The 11,663-nt window shown below is 42.9% G+C and overlaps 1 protein-coding gene across 1 annotated transcript in view; it reads right to left on the reverse strand.

Annotated features, from left to right (window-relative positions):
• Positions 1-376: 376 nt before the first annotated feature.
• The window catches only part of trim33l (tripartite motif containing 33, like), a 15,233-nt gene continuing 3,946 nt past the window's right edge, over positions 377-11,663 (reverse strand). Inside the window, exons 4-11 of the mRNA XM_037676552.1 lie at positions 11,044-11,158; positions 9,430-9,576; positions 9,147-9,258; positions 6,451-7,233; positions 4,163-4,404; positions 3,867-4,072; positions 627-738; positions 377-526 (exon numbers count right to left, since the gene is read on the reverse strand). Of these exons, the coding sequence (XP_037532480.1) occupies positions 377-526; positions 627-738; positions 3,867-4,072; positions 4,163-4,404; positions 6,451-7,233; positions 9,147-9,258; positions 9,430-9,576; positions 11,044-11,158 (1,867 nt within the window). The remainder of the gene's footprint in view (positions 527-626; positions 739-3,866; positions 4,073-4,162; positions 4,405-6,450; positions 7,234-9,146; positions 9,259-9,429; positions 9,577-11,043; positions 11,159-11,663) is intronic.

The raw sequence follows: 11,663 nt of genomic DNA on the forward strand, positions 1-11,663 counted from the left end.
TAGCTAAAAACTTGAAGAGAAAGAAGCTTCTCTCAAGTCCTCATTTTCCTCGTCTCTTGAGTACGTGTAAAAAAAAATTTAAACTTCTGATGTGAAACGCTGTTATTAATAAATCCACGCAGTCGTACCTGCGACGCGTCCTGAAATATGATCCAGAGGTCAGAGACGAGCTGCGCAGCTGATCGATACGGAGGAGAGCGATGATGGGTCAGACGCTCCGATATCAGCATCAAATTGGTCCAAAAATCCAACTGAAAACAAAAACAGGTCGAATTTCAGCAGCAGAATGTGTCTCTGGATCTGTGTGATTTATTTATGAAAAGTCATAAAGCACTCAGTTTTTATCATGAAGACATTCAAAGGAATGGTGGTCATTTCATTCCTGAAAGAACTGGTTCTGACTCGGGCAACGGTTCTGCACAGACAGAAGCAGTTTGGTACCAACGAGGACTTGTTTGGATAAACTGACCTCGGAGAACTGCCTGCAGCCTTCGACCTTCAGGTGCAGCAGGAGAGTCTCACACCTCTACAAACAGAAACAATTACGTCAGCAACACAACTGAAACACTGAAGGTTGCCTTTAAACAAACTAAAGTTAGATTTATTAAATTGTATTAAAGTCGGACCCGCTGGTTCTGCAGGCTGAGCTGGGTACTCTGTGGACTCTGTGATCGGTCAGAGCTGTAGGGGTCTGAAGGGTCTGTCAAATCCTGGCATAATGAACAGATCCACTCTGACCTGCAAGACAAAGATTTGGGATGCTCAGAAACAGAAACCACATCAGACTTTTCTCATTTCATTCACTCGTATAGAAGGAGAGGTTCCAAACTGGTCAGACCGTACCCATTCGTTAACCCAACCACTCGGACTCAACCCTCTCTTCTACGAGCTGTAATTTCCAGTTTTCCTTTGGGCTCACGTAGCGCTGATAAAAAGCATCTGAATGCTCCCAAAATCTAAATCCAAAGGCTAGGACCACCATCTTTATAGCACCAACAGAATGGAGGCGCCCAGGCCCTGTAAAACACCATGTTTGGAACCAGGATTGATGGACCTCCTTTTTTGAAACCAGTCAAACTTTAGGTGTGGTCCGTCCCCTCACACAGTCTCATCCTAAAAGACTGATCTGCAGGACACTTAACACACTGCACATGGCGTGTGCAGGGCGTGGCTTATCTTACTTAACCAAGTCTTTATCTCTGGGATGGGCCCATCACACACAGTGTAGATCTTTACTACATGGATACTGAAATCATTAAATAAAACAATATGACACTTTGATTCTATATTGACAGTAAGTTGCAGTGTTTATTGTAAAACACTGTGGAACTATGAACACAAGCCAAAATAGAACCCCCTACCAAAAACTAGCTCAGACCTCCTTTTATACCCTCCATGTACATCAGAGACTTCTATAAACATACATGAACCATATAAGAAGTTGTTATTTGGCTTATCAGTATATTCCTACTAAGGAAACTTTTTCCTGGGTGAGAGCGCCCAGACCAGGGCTATTCAACAAAACTACTCAAGGGGCCACAGTTTCTGAAAGACAGCAGCTCAGGGGCCGGACGCCCAGCGATTAAAGTCATTATGTAAATAAACCAAGTTTTATAATGATCTGTTACCTTTTAAATTTGTTTATTTTATTGCATTGAATCATAAATGCAATAAACAGAACCAGAACCCCAAAAATAACAACAACAAACAAACAAAAAAGTATATTATATATATATATTTTTAAATGAAGTCATTAGTGGACCGGATTGAAGTGGCCGTTATTTGAATAGCCCTGGCTCAGACATTCTGACGCCTGGTCCACTTCCTGTAAGATAAACACATTTTCTCCTTTCTTGCAAGATAAAGTCAGCTTGACCCAACTCCTAATTTGGCCGCTTAACACTACTTCAACAGGAGACCCTTAACTAGCCTTTATAACGGGAAACCACAAGGATTACTGATGGGACCTCATATTTTTCCTAAAGACATCCCAACTCCCGGTCTCGGAATTGCAAAACTTTTTCTACCACTGCAAAATACGATGACACCCAGCTCATCCTTTAGTTCAACAAGGACAACATTGTCTTAATAAGTCTTTTAGCTCAACTATCAGAGTACCTGACGAAGATGAATAAGCGCCTTGAACTAAACCATTCTAGAGATGATATGCGTAACATTGTTGCTACCTAGTCTATTTATTGCAATTTCAACACAAAAATCACATTTTTGACTGTGAAAATGAGAAATCTGTAAATACCTTCCAGTCTTATTTGTCATCAGACTGGAAATCCTTTGATTCACCAAGACTTTAAAGACTAACTGCTCCCTTTACCTTCCTATAGATTATTTTGATTTAAATTAGCATTTTCCTGGATATGCCTACTTTTATCAAGCTGTAATAAATAAATCAAAAATAAGATCCAAACAAACCAATTTTGAATTCAATTCATAATCCAACTTCATTTAAGACATCAACAGTATCCAGCTCTTACTGATGAAAATCTTTTAAGATGACAAAAAAGAGTGGATACATTTTGTTTTTTTTACCTGTAGTGAACTCGGCCTCCGATCAAAACCTGCCTCTGAAGACCTTCATGGGACAGGAACTGTTATTTCATTGATTTGAATCCAGAAATACAAATTAGCTCATCCAGAGACTTTCTAATTGTATCCTGAACTAATCAATTGAAAGAACACTCTCTTTTTTATATTATCATTACTATTTTACAATATCTTGATAATCAAACATGTGTTTAGTTCATAGTATTAATGATTTTTTAATCCTCATTCAAATTAGAAATCAAGTTAAATGTCTATTTTACCAAGTAATTATGCATTTTTTGATCTTCTGTCTGAAATGAGAAGGAGTGATGTCAGTCAAAAGTCGGAGACAGTCGAAAACAAGTTGTTGGAACGAGCTGTCGTGTTTTTAAAGCTCTCAAGACAGAAAACAAGAACTGGCACCTGCAGTGTTTCTCACTTCGCCAAAACATTTCTCTGTCTGTTCCTAAACATTTCTGCTGTTTGCTCGACTTGTAAAAACCCTTTGACGTCACTAGAACCACACCCCTGTTGGTTGCTTCAACCAATCAGGACTTCCTAAAAGTGACCGGAAGCAGAACTCTTTAAAAGTCGACACTTCCTGGAACTCTTCTGAGTTCCTCTGAGTCTTTTGATTTCTTCTGAGTCTCTTCAGTCTTCTGAGTCGAGTTGGGACTATGGAGTCTTCCACATCTGAGTGGAACCTCTGGCGGACTCACAGCTGGCTGTGTATCCACCCAGGAGATGAGCGTGTTTGTTGAACGGAGTACCGTCGCTACTTCGGACGATTCTCAGCCATCCTGACTGGAGACGCTGAAGGTAGCGTTGAAATGGAACTCCGTACCGGAGCTGACCTATCTTCTGCAAAGGTAACGAGTCGCTTCACTACCGAGTGTACCGGGGCTGAGCTGGGGTCGGATGAAGGGTGCCATTCCTAGTCAACACACTTTCCCTCATCCATCTTTTCTCTCCATTTAAACTTCTTCATTTCCCATCTTTAAACTTCTATCTTGCCAGTAATTAATCCAGATATCTTCAGAAATGTCTGTTGTTTTTATTAAGTAAAACGTGCCAAGTTTTATTAATCAGAAGCAGCTCAGTCTAATCAAGTGTACAATGTTTTGATGTTAAATTTTGATTCTGTTAATAAATGACCACATTTATCTTGATGGGTCAAAGAAAATTAACGTCTTATGTCCCTGATTAAACCATCTACGCACAGCTCTGTCACATATCTGTAAAGCTCGAGAAAGAGAGAACCCGTTATTAAAATATAACTGTAGTGGAGCTCTGAAGCTAATCGAGCCTTTTAGCACACTACATACCAAATGTCAGGTCCAACTGGGGGGATGTGACAGTCCCTGTGGTATCCTCGGCCGCAGTCTGAGCAGATTTTTGATGCGTTGGGTGAAGAACATGCAGCGCAGGAAATTATCTCCAAGGACAATGGCGACCCAGGAGAAGATGGAAGGTCTGTGAAGTCTTCATTGGAGTCATCATTCGGGGCGTCATCAGGCACATTAATGACAGACTGTAACAATAGTAACAAGTGGATGGGTTAAACCTGACCAGTTGGATCATCCTGACTGGTAACATATTGAACTTGCTAGTCATGAGTTACCTCCTGAAGGTAGATCTCCTCTTTACCATCTCGGAGGACAGAGTAAAAACTTGGCAGGAGGGTCGCCCTTGGTGGGAGATGCACGGGCAGTCTGGCCAGAGACACTTTGGGCTGCCACTGGGGCTGACTGAAGTCCTGCTGTCTGCTGGTCTTTGTGTCTTCATTCTCACTATCCGATGTTTCAGACAAAGGCAGGATCAGTGGAGGATCTTCATCTTCTGACAAGGCTGAAGGCTCGTCATCTGATGATATAGGTGAAAAAGAACTGCAAACAACTCTGCTGTTGTCTGATTTAGTACTGATATATTCATCCTCATATCCATCACGTGAAGGCTGCTTCCCTGAAGGGTCCGATTCACCTGATGGTAAAAAGTGTCCAAAGGGTTTGATTTCTTCTGACCTGATAAGTGTCCTTGCAACCCCATCCATTTCAGGTGAAGAACAACTCCCTGCAGGTTCAGCTTCCTCTGGAGAGACGATGGTGAGCTCGTCATCTGATGATATAGGTGAAAAAGAACTGCAAACAACTCTGCTGTTGTCTGATTTAGCACCGATATGTTCATCCTCATATCCATCACGTGAAGGCTGCTTCCCTGAAGGGTCCGATTCACCTGATGGTAAAAAGTGTCCAAAGGGTTTGATTTCTTCTGACCTGATAAGTGTCCTTGCAACCCCATCCATTTCAGGTGAAGAACAACTCCCTGCAGGTTTGGCTTCCTCTGGAGAGACGCTGGTGAGCTTGTCATCTGATGATATGAGTCTGTCAAAACAGGTATTTTTTTCTGATTTGGTAGTGACGGGTTCAACAATGTGAGCTTTAAAAGAAGACCGCTTCCCTGCAAGGTCCATTTCCTCCACGGAGATGGTGAGTTTGCCGTCTGGCGATGCAGGTGAAATTGGTCCAACGATAAGATGGATTTCTTCAGAATTTATGACATTTTGTGTAACCTGGTACATTTTAGATGATGACATCTCCCCTGCAGGTTTGGTTTCTTCTGATATTGTTGCAGTCTCTTTGATTTGTGGTGTTTCAGATGAAGATAATTTCTCTGCTGGTCTAGGTTCTCTAAACTCAATGGTTGCTGGTCCAGACACAGAGGTGGGTCGTTCGTCCACTTTAGATTCCTGATACATTTCTGGGTCTTGGACACGGTAACTGGAACAAACCGCCGTCTCCGACTCTAGATTCTGTTGCTGGCCATTAAGGAGGGAGGGTCCAGTATCAGAAGTTCGGTTCTCATGAGAGAATACTTGACTATCGGATCCAGCGCAGCTTGGATTTGTTAGAGTTTGCTGGTTTGATGCAGTTGAAGAACATCGAGTGGCAGGGCTGATGTTGTCTGTAGCATTCAATGGAGAAGCCTGCGGAACCAGTGAGACCGGAATGACCCATGAACTGGCACAGCTGTCCTGAGCAGTCGAAATGTTGCAGAGAGCAGAACTGTTCTGCAGCACTGGGAACTGAGGCGACACTGAGAAGGGGTTGAGACCAAAGCCAGACACCAGATATGCATTCTCCGTATTGTTCAGCTGAACTACAGCAGGCTGGTTCTGACTGGGAATAAGATTCTGGTTCAGGACCTGCAATGACTGGACAGGGTTTGGACCTGCCACCAGCGGTAGGATGGAAGTGTGGGGCTGACCCATGAAGGAAAGTGTCTGGGGGAGTGCACTGTATGGCAAGGAGCTAAAAGAAGGGCCAGGGGAGGAGCTGACAGAGAAGAGTGAAGGTGGTGCAGGAGACTGAGTGTTGGTCAGCAGAACCACTGAAGACTGGGTCTGATCATGAACAGGTAGCCGTTTCAGAACCAGAACCTTTTGGCCAGACTTTGTGTTTTTACTGAAGGGTATATGGTGCTCCACCCCAACAGGAGGAGTAGAGGAGGAGGATTGGACAGATGATGAAGATGAGACTGAAGTCTGAGCGGTTGTCATCAGTGCCACGGCCTGTTGGTTTGATGACTGGACCGGCATTAGGGAGTACGTTCTTGGCTTTGCTGATGGGGGTAAAGTGGAGCTGATGGGCTGAACGTTTTCAGTCTGAGCAGTTGGAGGAGCAGCTTGTGGGAGGACCTGCGGTACGGATGGTGGACAGGAGGTGGAGGAGGTGACGGAGGAGGGGCAGACACTGACCGAGGTGGTGAATGAGGAGGACGAAAGCGTTTGCAGTGGAAGTGAAGTGGTAGCATCAACTTTACCTTTGGCTTTTTTACAACGTAAAGGGGAGGTTTTAACAGTCCTGGAAGTCTTGTTATTCTTATACCTGAACTTGAAGAATTGACTGGTACCCGTCTCCAACTGTGACCTGGACAAGATGTTAATTCTATCAAAGGACGCAGGACACTTGGGGGTTGTCACGTTGCTTTCTGATGTTTCAGGACCTTTGGTGGCCTGTGAAGACGGAGAAATGGGGCTGCTTCTGTGAAGGACATTGTCGACAACAGTGGACATAGTGGTTCCAGTGAGGGGATCTTTGGGGAAGCCGAGGCTGGAAATTGGTGGAACCAAGGAAGTTAAAGTGGAAGGGAAAGCAGAAACTGAGTGATGGTCTACTGTAGTTCTGGGGGGATCACAGATATTCAGAGTTTGAGAGAGTGATGGAGAGTCGGAGGTCAGAGCAGAGGAAGATGGAGGAGACCTCATAGTGAAAGGAGAAACAGATGCAACCAAACTGACTGGGTTCTCTCTGGTATTGGGATTAGAAAATGTGAGGCTGGAGGATAATAAGTTTGATGAGGAGAACAAACGAGGGTAACTCTGATGGGAAGTTGAATGACTGACCTGAACAGGTTGACTAGCATCAGTACTGGTCCTGGTCTGAGGGTTGGTCTTGGAGGAGAACCCTGACTGGATGGAGGAGGAAGAGGAGGTGGTGATCGAGTTCGTTTTGGATGACGCAGGACTGAAAACACTGTTACTGACGGATGTAAAAGAGGAGAGGAGTTGGCTGCTGGTAGCTGGAGGAGTGACGGTTAGTGGGGAGGAGGACAAAGAAAGATCTGAGAGTTTCTCCATCTCTTTTGTGAGCTGTTCAGACACAGAGAAAGGAATCCATGACTCCTGAACTTTACCTGCAAACAGAAACAATGACATCATTAGGATTTACACAGTTTATTCTTGTTTTTAATGCTTTTATCACACAAAAGGAGACAAAAGTCCACCCTTTTTCTCAGTTCTAAGGATTTCCATATCTGGACATAAAACGGATTAATAGATTCTGACACAAGAGAACTAAAGTGGAGCAAAATACACGTGGAGGAAAAAACAAGACATTTGTCTTAAACCACATTTCTCTTGCGACTTTTCCTTACAAGTTTTAAATGTTTAAGCTTTTTCCAAATTGTCCTACCATGACCTTTGACCTGCAAACTGAGGCCTGTAGTCTGAGGTGGAACTCATTTCTTTGAGCGTTGCATGGTCTGACCTTCAGGGTGAATCTGCTGTGAAGACCGTCGACGGTCTTAAATGTTTTCCAGTTGTGAATATTCTCTCTGTAGAACGATGGACTCTAAACGACCTTTGACCCTTTGCAGATAGACAGGCAGCAACAGCTGATTCTCTGAGGTCATTGAGATCCTGAGGAAGCAGCGAAGCTGAAACCAGTTTCTTTACTCCCAGCTTTAATTTTTGTTTTGGTTTAATAAATAATAACTTTTGATCACTCGGTTAGATTTGAGTCATGTGAGAACCTGATGAAGACCAGATCAGTTTGATACTGTCCCGATACATAAAACCTCAAGGTACTCGTTTGTCTTTGACTTTTTATTCTTTTAAGAATAGGAGCTTCATTTCATCAGCCCCTGACCCAAACAGCACGATCTGTGACTAGTCCGACCATGGTCGTTTGGCTCAGTTTGTGCCAAACAATTAAAATCACCCTCACTTCCTGTCTTCCTGTTCCAAAATACTAAATGAATATTTGGTGTTCCTCTGGATGGATTGAGCTTGTTGAAATGACATATATACATACATATACATACATACATACACACACACATACACATACACACATATATATAAATAATAAGAGCTATATGATGTCTTCATTGTATGTTCCCATACAATGACGAAATTAGTTCTCCGCATTTAACCCATCGCAACTGGGATACACCCAGGTGGAGCAGTGGGCAGCTATTGAGCGCCCGGGGAGCACTTAGGCATTAGGTGTCTTGCTCAGAGACAGCGCGACATGTGGGAAAGGCTGGGAGTCAAACAGTGACTTTCTGATCCCAAGTCAGCTGCCCTACCCCCATCTCGGTGTGATAAGCATTATAAAAACAATCCACGGCTTCAATGTAACATCGGTGTAAGCCTGTGTGAATGTCTGCCTTTTCAAGTAAACTGGGTTGGAAAATCTCCTGTCGTCGTGTGTGGCTCCTTTATTTACGTAGATAAAGCAAGGATATTTTTATCCAACATTTTGGTTCTTGGAATGCCAGCCCCAACATCTGGACTCAGAACCACCAGACTTTGATCTGAACTGTGCACGGGATGTCCTTGTTGAAAGCCCTCTGGTTGAATTGCCGCATTTTAAGAGGCCAGATCGAATTGATGGAGGTCAGGGCGAAGTGACGGGGAACGGACACGTGAAGCCACGCACGGAGGAGGTGAGAAAATTATGTCACTTTGGGAAGTATGGGACCTCAACGATGTTTCTGGGGGGATCAGGGGTCCCAGCATTGCTTTAGGGGAGCGGGGCGCTCCGTTAGGCAGATGGTTCAGGACTATCATCTCTTTTGAGAGTTCAGAGCTCTGGGATTTTTATCCAACAGTCAACAGCAAAGTGGTTGATCCACTATGAGAAGGTGCTGCTTATAAAAACTGAGTTTATTGCAGCTCCTCAGACTGAAGAAGTCTTTTGAATAAAAGACAAAACATTTCAACGAAGAAGAATCCGTCCAAAGGACCTTCATTAGATTACAAGAAAATAAATACAAAAAAAAAACCACGGTTTACAGAAAACTTTATGAGATTATCTACTTACCAAATGTTAGCAAGTCTTCCACAAATTTACTGTCAGTGTGGATGCTCACGTTGGTCATGTTCGGAGGAGGAGACAAGTCCTGGCGGACCAGATCCATCAGCCGAGGCTTGACCTTCAACATTAAAGATTATTTTAAAAATTCAATAAAACAAACTTCCTGTTAAACTACTGTTATTAGTGTTTTTTTAATTTATTTTTTACTAAATTTGAACGCTGTGTCTGATGAGCTGCTGGAAACAAAAGAAATGTATTTTAAAATGTGGTCAGCAGGTGAGGTTCTGACCTGTTCTGTGCAGTTCAACAGAACCAGCAGGTCCGTTGTGTTCCGGGCTTTTTGGACAGCGCCGCTCACCGATCTGTGACTCTCCTGCAGCTGCTTCACCTTCAGCATCCTGTCTTTGATCATCTCCTTCTCAGACTCGTAGACCTTCTGCCCACACACACACAAACAAACGCCATGTGCAACAAACCAGGAAAAAAAATCAACTACCAAATTATTCTCCTTCAGGAGTTTAAATCACTTCCTTTGTCGTGAAGCAGAGTTTAAACTACGAGGAATGAACTGGACTGATTCAGAACCTCTCGTCAACCAGGGTACTCTGAGCTCAACGCGACTCGTTTACAGAACTCTACAAACCTAATTCTCTTGTTTCTCCTGTACTCCTGAAATGAGCAAAGCTAAGTTGAAGACACACTACAGGATCTTTTTGGACAGATTTTACCCACAATTCCCGGGTGAGCAAAGCCTGCTGCAGTTTGCGTGTGAGCAGAACAAACCCGACTTCAGTCGCAGTCCAACAAGTACTGCACAGGAAGTGATGTCAGAAGAACAGACAGCTGCGCAGACAGCAGCAGCAGTGATAAATGTGCCGTTATAAAGAAAATGAACAATCGCAGATGACCAGATTTAATTTAGAGTACGGTACATTGTTTAGAGGTCATATCACAAGTTTGTTGATTCAGTTACGCGGCGACACCAGTCCCAGAGACGGAATCCAACGTGTAGGCAGCGAGGACATAATCATAAAAAGCAATTTTTCAGCAGGGCAGACGGGAGCTCAGCCAAAATGCAGTTCACTTGTTCGCCGCCATGTTGGTCCCCTCTGCTTTTCAGGTTTAACAGTTCTGTCCGTGCAGCAGAGTTCTCACAAGGCCAAACCCTCAAAATGAATTATAACGACTGATTAGACCTTCATTGTGACATTCAGCAGAAATCTTGTCTGCAACTTTTAACCTTGATTTGACCTTGAAGCTGGTGTAATGGAAAGACTACGTGACACGTCGTGTAGTGGCCGTACAAACGTGTCTGAAGTTCTGCTAAATTCACTTCAACGGATCAGAAGTTATTGAACCTATAGAACACTAGAAGGGCCTCTTTTTTATTTCATTTACTCTTAAACGATGTATTAAAAACAAACAAATGGCTGAATAACTGATTTTAAAGGAGTGTTATGTAAATTAGATTAAAGCATAATATTCAAAAAGAAAACTTTTTTTTGTTAGACTTCCAATCAAACCTAGTAAACGTCATTATTTCCTCAATGCTATTTTAAGGTCGTTTTTCGACGAGTGAAAAATTAAAATCAAAACCAGCTACATTTCCATCAGCAGTCAGCCAGAAAACATCCACATGTTGCACTGCTACTTAGAAAACTTTGGAGAGAAACGTTTTTTTATTACCGTAATTTCCAGATTATATGCCGCTAAACCAGACCAAAGAAGTAACCGAACAGGTCACAGTGGACCGATGAAACTTCGACTCAAACGCACTCACAAAACGTTTCACATCGGTCATTTTGCACTTCATGCACAGATCCTCATCATGAAAAACACAAAGAGACAGGAAGTCCAACTTCCTGTGTCTTTAGGATCAGTCAGTACAATTGACAACATTTACCCGAATCTCTTTGAGGAGACTGTCGAATCTTCTTTTCAGAAACTGAACCAACATTTTGAAAACTCGCTGCAGATCAACTGTCTGGAAGAGCTCACAGCAAGCCAGAAACTTCAACCTGCAACACAGGAAAACAAATAACAACAACAACAACAGGTGTTAGGACGACTGAACCCGAGTTCTGTTTAAAGTTTATTTCTACTCCTCTCCATTAACAAATTTCAATCATTTGATTATATGTCCATTATACAAAAAGTTGGAAATTGAATTGTTGTGTGAAATATAAATGAAAGAAGACGCAATGATTAGGAAATGACACAAACTCATATTTTATTCACAGAGGAACACAGGAAACACCAAATGTTGAAATTAACAAAAAAAAGGACAATTAAAAAAAGTAGAATTTTGATTAAATCAACGTCTGTTGAAAGTTATTCAGCTACATGTTCCCTCTTACAAGACTCTGGATCTGAGACCAGCTGGTGCAGGTTTTCAAAGACCTCAAGAGACCAGTTGATGCAGGTTTTGGAGGACTTGCAAAAACCAGCTGGCGCAGGTTTTGGAGGACTTGATAAAACCAGCTGGCGCAGGTTTTGGAGGACTTGATAAGACCAGCTGGCGCA

Source organism: Nematolebias whitei, chromosome 5 (genome assembly GCF_014905685.2).
Source record: "Nematolebias whitei isolate Nwh7 chromosome 5, NemWhi1, whole genome shotgun sequence".
NCBI lineage: Eukaryota > Metazoa > Chordata > Actinopteri > Cyprinodontiformes > Rivulidae > Nematolebias > Nematolebias whitei.